This window comes from Sinocyclocheilus grahami, unplaced genomic scaffold (genome assembly GCF_001515645.1).
Source record: "Sinocyclocheilus grahami isolate Dianchi unplaced genomic scaffold, SAMN03320097.WGS_v1.1 scaffold453.1, whole genome shotgun sequence".
NCBI lineage: Eukaryota > Metazoa > Chordata > Actinopteri > Cypriniformes > Cyprinidae > Sinocyclocheilus > Sinocyclocheilus grahami.
Genome location: NW_015505632.1, coordinates 198,446 through 211,693, shown reverse-complemented (window position 1 = coordinate 211,693; position 13,248 = coordinate 198,446). Strand labels below are relative to the sequence as shown.

At 40.1% G+C, this 13,248-nt stretch overlaps 1 protein-coding gene across 2 annotated transcripts in view; it reads left to right on the top strand.

The window, feature by feature from the left end:
- rhobtb4 (Rho related BTB domain containing 4) overlaps positions 1-12,746 on the top strand; it is a 39,793-nt gene extending 27,047 nt beyond the window's left edge. For both annotated transcript variants that reach the window (XM_016234471.1, XM_016234470.1), the window contains 7 exons: positions 111-912; positions 1,036-1,255; positions 3,018-3,136; positions 9,446-9,596; positions 9,987-10,075; positions 10,286-10,391; positions 11,067-12,746. In XM_016234471.1, coding sequence (XP_016089957.1) covers positions 111-912; positions 1,036-1,255; positions 3,018-3,136; positions 9,446-9,596; positions 9,987-10,075; positions 10,286-10,391; positions 11,067-11,248 — 1,669 coding nt within the window. In that variant the 3' untranslated portion in view covers positions 11,249-12,746. The remainder of the gene's footprint in view (positions 1-110; positions 913-1,035; positions 1,256-3,017; positions 3,137-9,445; positions 9,597-9,986; positions 10,076-10,285; positions 10,392-11,066) is intronic.
- The last annotated feature ends 502 nt before the right edge of the window (positions 12,747-13,248 follow it).

Here is a 13,248-nt window from a genome sequence, read left to right as displayed (position 1 = left end):
TTTTTTTTTCATTTAAAAAAATATTACAGACCCCAGACTTTTGAATGGTAGTGTATATATTCTGTCTGGCTTTAATAATGCTTTCCTTTTTTTCAACTTTCTCCTCGTAGACCCATCAAGCCCACAGACATTCTTCCCCCAGAACGAGGCCATGAGGTCGCTAAGGAACTTGGCATTCCATACTATGAAACAAGCATTGTCGCTCAGTTCGGTGTAAAGGATGTGTTTGACAATGCTATCCGTGCTGCGCTCATCTCTCGACGCCACCTTCAGTTCTGGAAGTCCCATCTAAAGAAGGTTCAGCGTCCCCTCCTCCAGGCCCCCTTTCTTCCTCCCAGACCACCACGACCTGTGGTGGGCATCCCTGATCCTCCTTCCATTGATGGAGAAGGTCCAGACTCTCTTTTCTGCCAACCGTTGTGTGCAGACGTCCTGTTTCTCCTCCAGGCCGGGGCCACTCATGTCTTTGCCCATAAGGTGTACCTGGCCACTTCCTGCTCAAAGTTCTATGACCTTTTCACTATGGATCTTGGAGAGGCAGGGATGGAGCAGGAGGGCGAGGAGAGCTCAGAGGGAAGCGAGGAAGAGGAACAAAGCCGAAGAGGAGCCAAAGAGCAGGCTGGGCGTACCAAGAGCCTGGACATTGATAAGGAGGGTGAAGGAGGCACTAGGGGTTCAGATAGGCTGCTCATGTTACAGCAAGGCTCACTGAGGACTTCACAGAGCGATAACGCTCTGCCTGCCAGGGGCCAGCCCTCTATAGGACCCCTGGGAGCAGGCCGTGCTCTTTTGGGATGGGGGCGTGGTTTCTTGGGGGTATACCTAGAGATGGTGGATGACCCTGTGACAGGTCGGCCGAGACTCATGACAGTAGTGTCAATGGATGATCTTATTCAGAAAGGGCCTTTCCAGGTAAGAACAAACTTAAGTGACACGATCGATAGCATGTTTAATAAGATTCTCAATCGATATATCTATGAAGTTTCTATGACAGTGTAAAATTATCTGTTATCCCTGTTAACTCTGCTTTCTCAGGCAGTGCTGCAGTACCTTTATACGGGTCACCTGGATGAGACACGTGGGGATCTGATGCAGGTGGCCACCATCGCCGAGCTTCTGGAGGTCTTCGACCTTCGTATGATGGTGGCCAACGTCCTGAACCGTGAGAGCTTCATGAACCAAGAGATCACCAAAGCCTTCCATGTGCGTCGTGCCAACCGCATCAAAGAGTGCCTGAGCAAGGGCACCTTTGCTGGTAGGCAATCTGAAATCAGCGTCAAACATTATGTATTGTATATATCTATGTGAAGAAGCATTCATGTCGGATCTATCTAACAACCAGAACACAATGCATACAAGGAAACCCAAATGTCCTGGCAAATTGTAATTATCGTATCCTGATAAATTACCCTGCTATCTGTTGTTCTATCCTTTTACACTGAGAAGCTGAATCAAGCCTTTTCTCCAAACAAAAATAACCTTTACCAAGCAACTTAAAAGCTGCTGTTGTTGAGGGAATGATAAATGAATGGACGGTTCTCACTGATTTTTTTGTCTAATTAACTGTCCTAATTTGTTTAGTGCAGACTCTTCAGGAAGTTCTGGTGTTATTGGGTAGTTAATTTCTATTACTTGTCAGTGTGTCACATTCTAAAGGCTTTTGTAGTGACACCATTGACTTAAGTCTCATGAGTTCTATTTTCAATTCTATTTCCAGAATTCAGTGGAATTGAAATAGAATAGTTCATACTCTAGAACAGTCCATTTGTTTTTCCTTTCCTTCATTCAGTCTCTTTGTTGTTTTAAGGAAATACCCAGTGGAGTGCTTTAAAATATCCCTTCATTGCTGTCAGTGAATATTTGCATATTGTGGACATGTTTGCTTTTCTGCTTTGTGGTTTCTGTGTCGCTTACTCTCTGTTGATGTCATGTCTCGTGTGTTGTGTGCATGTTTGTCATAATTAACCTTTTTCAACACTCCTTTATTCTCCACTTACACCTGTTAATTTCATTGCATCATCTGCAATTGTCATAAACTCATTACCCAACCATGAAGGTGCTTCTATCATGTTTGAAAAATGTCAGTGTGTCACATTCTAAAGGCTTTTGTAGTGACACCATTGACTTAAGTCTCATGAGTTCTATTTTCAATTCTATTTCCAGAATTCAGTGGAATTGAAATAGAATAGTTCATACTCTAGAACAGTCCATTTGTTTTTCCTTTCCTTCATTCAGTCTCTTTGTTGTTTTTAAGGAAATACCCAGTGGAGTGCTTTAAAATATCCCTTCATTGCTGTCAGTGAATATTTGCATATTGTGGACATGTTTGCTTTTCTGCTTTGTGGTTTCTGTGTCGCTTACTCTCTGTTAATGTCATGTCTCGTGTGTTGTGTGCATGTTTGTCATAATTAACCTTTTTCAACACTCCTTTATTCTCCACTTACACCTGTTAATTTCATTGCATCATCTGCAATTGTCATAAACTCATTACCCAACCATGAAGGTGCTTCTATCATGTTTGAAAAACAGAACGTTTTTCATCTCCATTGTGGCCTGAAGACTACTTGTACATTCCCTATGGGTATGCAGAAGTTTATAAACTGAATCATTAGAGATTTATTTGCAATAGTAGAAATCTGCATTGAATTGAATTAGGAGCTTTTTTCCCATCATGCCCTCCTGATACCCACAGCATACTGCTAAACAACCTGTCCAACATCATCTGTTTTTTAACAAAGTTAGTGAGCCACAGTGAACTTGTGGAGTCAATCCATGTCAGTCGCTAAAGAATTTGCTGCTAAAATAAATTTGCCCACTATATGGTCCCAGTCTGGCCTTCCCTTCACATTTTCTGTCTTCTTATCCTTAGCCTTGTCAATCTGTCTATTTATTATTGGTCTATGTGTCTATCTGTCTCTTCGTCTGTCTCTGTGTTTGTCCGTCCACCTGTCTCCCCCTCTGTAGCCTCGACTCTGTGACACACGCCGAGCTGTGTGCTCTTTTCCTCCCGGTTTTAGATGTGGTGTTTCGATTGGACGACGGATATCTACCAGCCCACAAGCCACTGCTCATCTCAAGCTGTGATTGGATGGCAGCCATGTTTCGTGGATCCTTCATGGAGAGTTACATTGAGGAGGTGAGCAGAGATTTTAGTGATTCATATTTCATTAAAGCAAGAGCATGGCACTATATATGCTATATATACATACACATACACAGTATATATACATATATTTTATTTTGCACGGACAAATTTAGTCTGCAAAAGTTTATTTTGTGTTACTGCACTGACAGATGAAAAAAAAAACTAATTGTGCAATAAGACGAATTTGCAGACTAAAACTGTCCATTGTCAATGGTGTAGCGTATGCATAAAGGCAACTTTCAAACCAAGCATCTTTCTATTGGTTCTATTCTCTAAGCATTGACTAGATACCAAAGTACCAGTATTTTTGACATCAGTGGTCTACGTCATATGGGTTTGATTTAGGCTCAACACATTTCTCAAAGTTTCACCTAAACTTGTTTATGGAACCACAAAGTACTATTAATCTCAGTCACCTTGATCTTTCCTACCCTGGAGCTCTGACAGATCCCACTAAAAAAAGTGGCACAGGTAGTTGAAACTAGGCCGCCTCTGTGACAGCCTGACCCACATTGATGCAGCTGCGACAGGAGACCATCTCATCCATATGGATGAATTAACAGTACTAAACAGGCCTCTGAGGAGAGTGCTCCAGGCAGACTGATGCTGAGACTTTAGAGGAGGTCCTGTGCCAGCGGGCAGCGGGAACACATGCTGAGATATATCTGCTTTGTGTCTGTGCTCCCATATTCAAGAGAGGCAAACTAGAAGGGGTCTAGAAATATTTATTTGCAGTGATTGAGGTTGTAGAGCAAATTTAGGATTTGGACTAGTTTTGACATCATGTTAAAGTTATATTAATATATATTAATACATTTTTCTGGTCGAGTTAGATCAGGTAATTTTTTTCAGTCTGTATTATGCTTATTTTATTGTCATGTAATTTGCTTTTGCAAAACAGCAGTTGATATACAGTATATATTGATATGATATCTTTAGATTATGCACATGCTCATACCAAAACACGCTCACATCTTTGTGTGTGTTTCAGTGCATTGCTGAGTGTATAGTGACAGGAAGTTTGTTAGACTGGGCACTTCCTCTAGTCATTTCCTCAGCACCATCATGTGAACGTGTACAGGAAGTTTGTGTGTGTGAACCTTATATATTCATAGATTTTTGGTCTCAAAGTGGTATTTAACTAAAACCACATGATAACCATTCCACACAGTTTTTGATTTGATTTACACTTGTTTTCTATGGAATTATTCTAACATATCACAGTTTCTTCTTGGCATAAATTTAGCTCATGTATTTTTCATCCAGAACTATTAAGTCAGGTGTCAAAGGTAAGGTTTCACTGTATTCCTTTCGGAGGCCCATCTCACCCGCACATAACTCTATCCAGGTCTATCCCGTGCACGCTCTCTGATTTCCTTGGGCTACCGGCTGTCAGCTCAATTTCTAGAAAGACAAGCTCCCTAAGGGCAGGAACTCGGGACCAAGCTGACCAACACCAGAGGCTGAGAGTTATAAGTGTCCAGGCCTGCCGGTGAACAGGATCACCCTGTATAACATTACAAGCATTACAGGGAGCTAGATTTACAGCACAAGAACAAACTGATGCGGGAAATAGGATGCTGGCTGCTTTTCTATTCTGACAGCATCGGCTGAGAGTATGTCACATAGAGATCAACACAAGGTGGCCAGAGATAAGTAAACTTGGTTCTGCTTTGACGAGCTTGACATGCTCTTTGCTCAAGCGTTGAATTTTAAGGAGTAAAATAGCATAACAAGGTTTGATTTTAAATGGATCCTCCACCCAAAAATTCAAATTCTCTTACCCTCATGCCATCCTATATGCATATGTATATTTTTATAAAAATATAATGCAAGTTGCTGGTACCCTCAAAGCTGGCATTTCACAAACCACACAAAACAAACACGACAGTAGTCTATAAGACCCCAGTTGATAAATCAATGTCTTCTGAAGCTTACTAGAGTTTTGTGTAAGAAAAATATGAATAAATACTAAACAGCATGAAAGTGTAGAGGACCGTCACTATTTTTACGAATTTAACAGTGCGCTTGCATCATGCTTCACAATGTACTGATGTTCACATCAAACGAATGTACATATGACAGTTGGCCAGAAGAGTTCATTTATAGAGGTATATAAACGTTTAAAATATTAGTATTTTGACCACACACCACTTTAGTTTTGCTTGAGAAGACATTGAATCATCAATTTGGTCTTATGGATTTTTCAACTTTGAGGCTGTTATTCACGAGTGTTATATGGACTCAAAGTGACTTATATGGACACAATGATTATTTTTCTAAAAATGTCTGTGTTCATTTGAAGGAAGAAAGTCATATACATTAGGGTTAGGAAATGAGAGATCATTTATTTTTGGGTGGAGTATCCCTTTAATGTCTATTTTGGTATTAGTGAGTACAGTAACTATCTTTGAGGCGGTGCTACTTTTTTTGTCTCTTGTGCACAGAGCATATTTAATGCAAGATGTTTTGGTGTGTTTTCAGTAAAAATCTCATAAGAAACAAGAGTTCACAAGGAGGGAGAGATTGGGTTGTTTGGTTATTGACTCATAGCAACCAAGTTTATTTTTTATTTTTAAACTCTTTGTATTCTACCAAGCCACTTGATATCGTCCCTCTGGTGCCTCTTTCTTGGCACCTGAGCAGCAATCACTTTAGAAGTGTTCAGTGGGCTTTGTAAATGTTAAAAGACTAAGCCTGTTCCATACATTACCGTAATGATGCAAGGCAAAGTGCGGCCTAACGACTTGGTCCTCATCTCCTCCAGTCTGGCACATTGTAGCGACTGGTTGTGGTGAACACTGTGCTATTTTTAGAATGAGCTTGTGAATAGAGTGAGCCCTTGTCACTGTCTGTGCAGCAGTCGGCACAGAAGGTGTTGTATAACCAGATATAAAGCCCTTGCAATACCTCAGGGTGGCAAATATTTATAAAGTGTCATTCAGTTGAGTAAAGCTGATCGTTCGCCCATAAGTGGGTTTTTCAGAGTCTGTACTCAAATGTTTCTTGTCTATTGCTGCATATTATTGTTGCTTCAGTTTGTGACACAGAGTCAAGAGTTGTCCTTGATTGATCTACCACATGTAAGCTTTACTCTTCTAGTCCTGTGCAGAAATATCTCTCAAGGTTTTTGAGGTTAGGCAGCACATACTTATTACTGAAGACGACTTTAAAATCAATATGACATCTACACTGCTTCTGTATCTGAATGTTATTTATAGGTCTCTTTATGTTGTACGTTTACGTTGCATGAAGCTCTATGTGAGTACACTCTTCAGTAAGTCTTGCTGATCTATCTCTGTTGTTTTGAACATGCTGCTTTTTAAAGCAGGAAGTGTCTGAACATACGGGAGACGCTCAGGTGCCAGAATTCCTTTCAGCAACATCATACTTCTGAGTGTGATTAGCGCAAGACCGAGCGGAAGCTCAAATGTGAGAAGCTGTCACATTTTCCCTGTGAGACAAAGATGAAGTGAAAACGGAGACAATGAAGGCGGCGACTGCGGTTGCGGTGTACACTGCAGTAAGTTGTTAGTTGATGAGAAAGAGTCTGGTTGCTTTTGATAGATGACCACTTCCTCCGTAACACACATTCCCTTGGGTCTTGACCCCATTTTCTTCTCAAGGTAGTTGCATTGTTTTTCTCAATTCTTCCTCTTCCAAGAAACAACAAATTATCACAGCATATTAATATCACCATTTAATTGAAATTCCGGTCAATTAAAAATAAAACACTAAAAACTAGTGAATTTAGGTATCAAGTTCAGTATGAAAAGGATATTTATTTTGCAAATTGTTAAAGATTTTTAATGGTGCATTCAGTAGTTCTCCGGCTAGCATAAGCATTGCTGTTCTTCATATGCTTTAAGTACTGACTCCTCAGTCTTGTTAGATGCTGCACTGCCATCTATCAACATGGATCAGTATGAAAAAGAAAGAATTTCTTAAGAATTAAAAATGTCTTAATGAGCACAGAACTATTGAATGCATATTAAACAGTCTTATATATACAATATATATATATATATATATATATATATATATACTTTTTATTTTACTTGTGTCTGCTAAATCTAGAATTTGATTTGTTTGGATTTGTTTGCTTGTGCTTAGAGGATTGAGACAAAATTTCCATTCACTCACAGCACTATTGTTATCTTTAGGTTTTAATAGGAAGTTGCCTACTGTGTCCCCTCTGCGTCTTTTAAGTCTGCCCTTTAGCCATAATGAACGGTCATATTCACACTGACATTCTGTTAATTGGCTTTGAGACAGACAGGTGAAGGGCACCGCTAGGCTTCAGAAGTACCGCTGAGCGTCATCTTGCCACCCCCCAATGTACCATCTCTGACCTATAGAATCTGTGTCAGCTTGCGGTCGTTGTTCCCACAATCTCCTACACATGTGACGGAAGCAGTACAGATTCTGTTGTGATAGTTTTTGTGGTTTGATGCATTTAAGATCAGTTTACTGCACAACTCACTAAGCAAGAAGCAGAAGGTTGGTGCAGTTTAGGGTAAGTGAAACTGTCTAGTCATTCCTAAATTGGATGTATGTGATCAATATTATTTGAAACATTATAAAGATGTTTGCCTGTGATTGGACAAATCCCTTCACAAGAAGTAGTGGTTTCCAGGTTGCTATAAGCATCTGCACCCTGTAAGTGTTCAGTCCTCAAGCAGGGTAACGCTAGAGGCAATTAAATCCACTGCATCCTGTCCTAATTCACAGAGGAATAACTGCTTAGTCTGAGGATGGCGACGGCATAAGGAGAAGGTTGCCATGGGCTGATTCACAGTCTCTGCACTTTCCTCTTTGTGTCCCTGCTGAAAGCTCTCCCTTAATTCCTTGGCCGTTCCTTGGAGCTGAAAGAATAAGCATGCTTTTGTTTGCTCTCCACCCTCCAGCCAAAGCAGAGTCAAAACAACAGCACTTCTACCTTTAAGCTTGGGTTTATGTGATTTTGGTTATGAATGGTGTTGGACGTGGGCAGATTAAGTCATGTGGCCTCCAGGGACCTCACAGTTTCATTACAATGGCACAACAATTGCAACTTTCTGTGAAGGATGATAAAAGTGGATTGCACTGTATTTGTGAAATGCACTACTGTTTAAAAGTTTGGGGTCAGTAAGATTTTATATTATAATGCTTTCAAAATTAGGAAATATTATCACAGTTTAAAATAACGGTTTTCTGTTTTAATATATTTTAAAACGTAATTTATTTCTGTGATGGCAAAGCAGAGTTTTCAGCATCATTACTCCAGTCTTCAGTGTCACATAATTCAGAAATCATTCTAAAATACTCATTCGCTGCGTAAGAAACATTTCTTATTATTATCAATGCTTGACATTTTTGTTTCATCATGATTCTTTGATGTATAGGAAGTTAAGAAAGAACAAACTAAGAAAGTTTAACAAGTTAAGAAAGAACAAACTATTTGTCATAATGAAACTGTCTTCACTGTCTTTTCTTTAAAAACATCTTATTTACCCCAAACTTTTGAAAGATAATGTGGCCTTGTACTAATATGATGTACATCCATTCATTAAAAGCAGAAGAATACAGTATTTTTTAAAAGTTAAGAGGTTATAAACACCATAAATAAATTGGTGCACCAAGTGGTTGTTTTAAATATGTTCTGGTGGTGACAAAATTTGCCATATCAGTAAATGGGAACAGTCTTGCTTTACAGTATGTGTGTATTTGAATTTGTGTATTTGTTCTGTAAAGCATATTCTGTGTTCACTGTTATATGATGACAGTCTCTCCTGTAGGCTGGCTTGTTGGCTCTTGTTTATGCAGAGGCCAGGTCTCCCGTAGCGACAAGCCCACAGAGTTATTTTTCCACAGCTTTAAGCTGAGACTGTCAACGGTTTCACGCAGTGCTTTAATCTCCTGAAGGATGAAAGACCCCTTGTGGTGGCCACTGCCCTCGCCCTCCTATCGCTCTCTCAGGCCCCTTCCTCCACGAGCCTTTCTGGATATGTTCATCCCATTCTAACCAATTCCTCGGCCACTTTGGGTCCTGCCATGTCAACACGAAGGCCCTTCTAATGGTCAGCGGCCAGGACCATGCAGGTCTCAATAGGGGAGAGGTGCTGAGCAGATTGTTTCATCCCTGGATCAATCTGCCTCTCGAGTTTCCATGTCCTGGAGATGAGCTATGAGTAAACATTGCTCAGCACGGGTTATGAAATCTTTTCACACAAACTTTTCTCAACGTGGGCTTTTGTTAATAACTGAACTTGAAATATTTTGGCTGTTTTTTGCTAACCGCTGCTCCGTTTCTCTTTTTAGGTCTCTATCCCCAACACCAGTTGTGCCTGCATGAGAGCCGTTCTGGAGTTTCTGTACTGTGGTGTGTTAACACCTTGTCCTGAACTAGAGCCAATGGACCTTATAATACTAGCCAACCGCCTCTGTCTTCCCCGCCTTGTAGCTCTAACAGGTAGGTTTCAATAATGGCTCTGTGTTTACCCGAAGGCAGACAGTATACCTTGACCACTGTACAATTCTGCGGTTAATGGGCCTGGAGAGGAAAATAATCTGAGATCTTATACTTTCAGCATGAATTTGTGAGCCAAATGTTGGTTAATATTACAGATGATAGCATTTAAACTCATCAAAGCTACTAGACATGGTGCTAACTAGCAAAATAAATAAACAAAAATAAATGTTATCTACAGCTAAATATTATCTAAAAATACACCTGTGAAGGTGAGAAATTTTTCACTGTTGACGATTTTGTTGTTATGGAGTATTTCGCAAATTGTTAACCATTAAGCCTCATGGCTGACATATTAACACTTGTTGTGTGGTGTTTTGCCATGGTCTACAGAGCAACATGCCGTTGAGGAGCTGTTGCAGTTGTCCGTTAAAGGGGTGGACATTGATGGCCATGTGCTGGCCTATCTGGAGATGGCTCAGGTAACATTAATAAAGATGAAGCGAACAAAGCCTTTAATAGAATGCACTGAGTAATGAAGTGGCAATATAACCAATGGCGCACATTACAGAATTACCATTCATTCATAGCCTACTTTATTCTAGTTCAAAGTATGAACAGACTTTGCTTTTCAAATGAGCCTCATTGACAGAAATCATGCTGTGCCAACTCTGCTTTTTTGTCTGCTGTAGTTCCACAATGCCAAACAGCTCTCTGCCTGGTGTCTGCATCACATCTGCACCAACTACAATAGCGTTTGTCGAAAATTCCCTAAAGATATGAAGATTATGTCTCCTGGTAAGAAGCAAGAAGTGCTTTTGTTCATTTATTTATTAGATTTATATTATGTATAAATGAAATAAATTCAGCAAGGATGCACTAAATTGATCAGAAGTCACAGTAAAAACATTTATAATGTTAGAAAAGATTTTTATTTTAAATAAATGCTGTTCTTTTAAACTATGCAGCCTTGGTGGGCATGAGACTTTCAAACACATGAAAAATTGTACTGTACCAAACTTTTAAAGCAAGTGTCTGTATGTGTATATCAATTTCAATATCTATGTTTATTTACTTATCTATTTTGCAATTCTAATTTTGTACTTAGTAAACCTTATTCTCTTCAATTGAATTTTTTAAGTAAATCTAGCTAAACATCTGAGCAACTTGATATATATCACATATTTATGATTCAAAACTTTTGCCACTGGGATAAAAAAAAAAAAAACTTAATAACAAAATAAAAACAAATTTTAAACCATTTGCTTTTTTTGCTTTAGCCAACTTTCCAAATTGAATCCAAATCTGAATACAACACAATATCTAGCATAATATCTTACTTCTCAAGTAAATGTATCTTGGTGTAAGGATTTTTAGATATTTATCTTTAGATGAAAAAACAAGATACAAATACTGAGCAAGAAAATGATTTTTCCACTGTATTTCCTTCATCTTGCTCTTTTGTTCTTCCAGAAAACCAGAAACACTTTGAGAAGCATCGCTGGCCCCCTGTCTGGTTCCTGAAGGAGGAAGACCGCTACCTCCGGTCTCAAAAAGAGCGAGAGCGCGAGGAGGAGATCTTACGCAAGCAGCACACCAAACGTGGCTGGTGCTTCTGGAGACATCCATCCTCCTCAGCACCCCACATTTCCTGAAGGTCTGCCTCCATCCATCCATTCAAACCCCCTGTACCCCTCTCCCTCATCTCAGTCCAGAGGCATGTAACCAAGCCTGGGGAGCCCTGTTTCTGTGCATCCATCCCGACTGCTGGAAGTGTGTCTGGGTCTTCTTTGCCTCTGAGCTTTAACCTTCCCTCCCGCGTTGGGCCTTAGCGGGCTGCCCGCCATGAGAGCTCAAAGCATATGTGTCATTAAATGGGAGACGGCTCGGAGAAAGTCTCAAATCTTTCTCACTCTCAATGTTGCATGTTCAACTGTGCGAATGCAACAGGTCTCGCCGCAGGATGACATAGGGAACGCCATCATTGCAGTGGCCTGCTTTCGCCTCTTAAGACTGTTATTATTATACAAGACCACACACACACTCACACCAGCACCCCGTCTGAGCGCTGGCGCCCAGGCACACAGATGCTGCATGGTGCTGCTGTGTTGAGCTTTTCTCTGTGAGACCTATTTCTGGGAAAACCGTCATGTTCAATGCCTACAAGCTGAAACATAGCTTAGCTTTAAATACAACTAGCAACTAAAATGGTGGCAGGGATATATATATATATATATATATATATATATATATAAATTTAAATAAAGGGGTTATTGCCCTTGCCTGCATTCTCACTAAAAACAATTCTCCATTTTGGATCTTCTATTGCCCCATATTGGCTCTGAATACCAATTGTGTTGCCTACTGAAGAACTGTTTTTCAGATTGCTTGTCCTGTTACTAAAATTTGCTCATGTGGTAGAACAGAAGGGGTGTGTAGTTCAGGTCTGTCACTCACTAAAAAACTCCAGGCCAGCACCAAAGACAGACATACACACAGACAACTCATTCAAACACAAACGCCTTACCAAAATCTGCAGAAACAAAAACTTGACAGCAAGTAAAAATTAGGGCTATTTTACCACTGCCAGGAGAGTATTAACAGTCACAGCTGTTATATGACGTTCTGTAGATTGAGCTTTGTGATATGACCACTAGCAAGCTCCTCCACTTGCTTGCCTTTCACCTCCACCACTGGGGGATGCCCATGCCTTCTGAGTTTACCCTGCTTTCGAAAGTATTAGCTACTCATTTGTTTGTCAATCCTGTTTCGGATCTTCACATCCTTGTGAAATGCACTCGTTTTTGTAGCACTACTTCAATCTTAGCTATTGGCGAACCAAAAAGTAGGTTGCAATGTTTGGTATTCCTTCGCCACTCCCCTCTGTTACTCCTCTGCTCCTCTACCTCTGCAGTTAGCCAAACTGAGGCAGAAACTATCGATCCACTTCCTGTAGTGTTTGATACGTTGCAATGTGATGCTTCACTTTGCACTTTACATACGCAGATACAATCGGTGCTCAGGATTAACCTGCTAAATGTCACAGCGTTCAACCATTCACCCATTATATCTTTAAGGGGCGGTTACACTAGACGTTGAGCAACAGTTGTGATGTGATGTCATGCTATGTGGTGTCTTTAAAAAAAAAAAAAACTATTCTGCAGTGCTGCCAACCTGCAAATTTTAAATTTGTGTTTGTTTAATTCCACTAAGCTGTCAAGCCATGACTTAATGATCTTCTATTGGTCACACGTCTAAACATGATACAAATTTGCAGGTCAGAGTTCACCAAACTTGTAACGTTGTGTTTCCAGTATCCAACATTTGCATGCGTATGGATGGAAGGAAAAGTGTAGTGTTACCGCCTCTTTACACAAGTTTACCTGTTTTGACAATCTTAATAACAGAATATCCCAACATAAGCTGTAAATCAAAAGTGTATCCTTCTTTTTTGATTGAAAAGCTTTCGATTTCAAGCTTTGAAACTTTGTGGTTAAATTGACAGTGATATGCTAACAGCCACTCTCGGTTTGGTTTCTCTTTCAGACGTGCATGCGCTGTGAAGTGTTGTTAGCATCCGTTTGCTAGAGTCTGTCTCGACTGCCTTCCATCTGAAAACATGAGTGCCTACGACCATTGTTACACTTTCCCTACA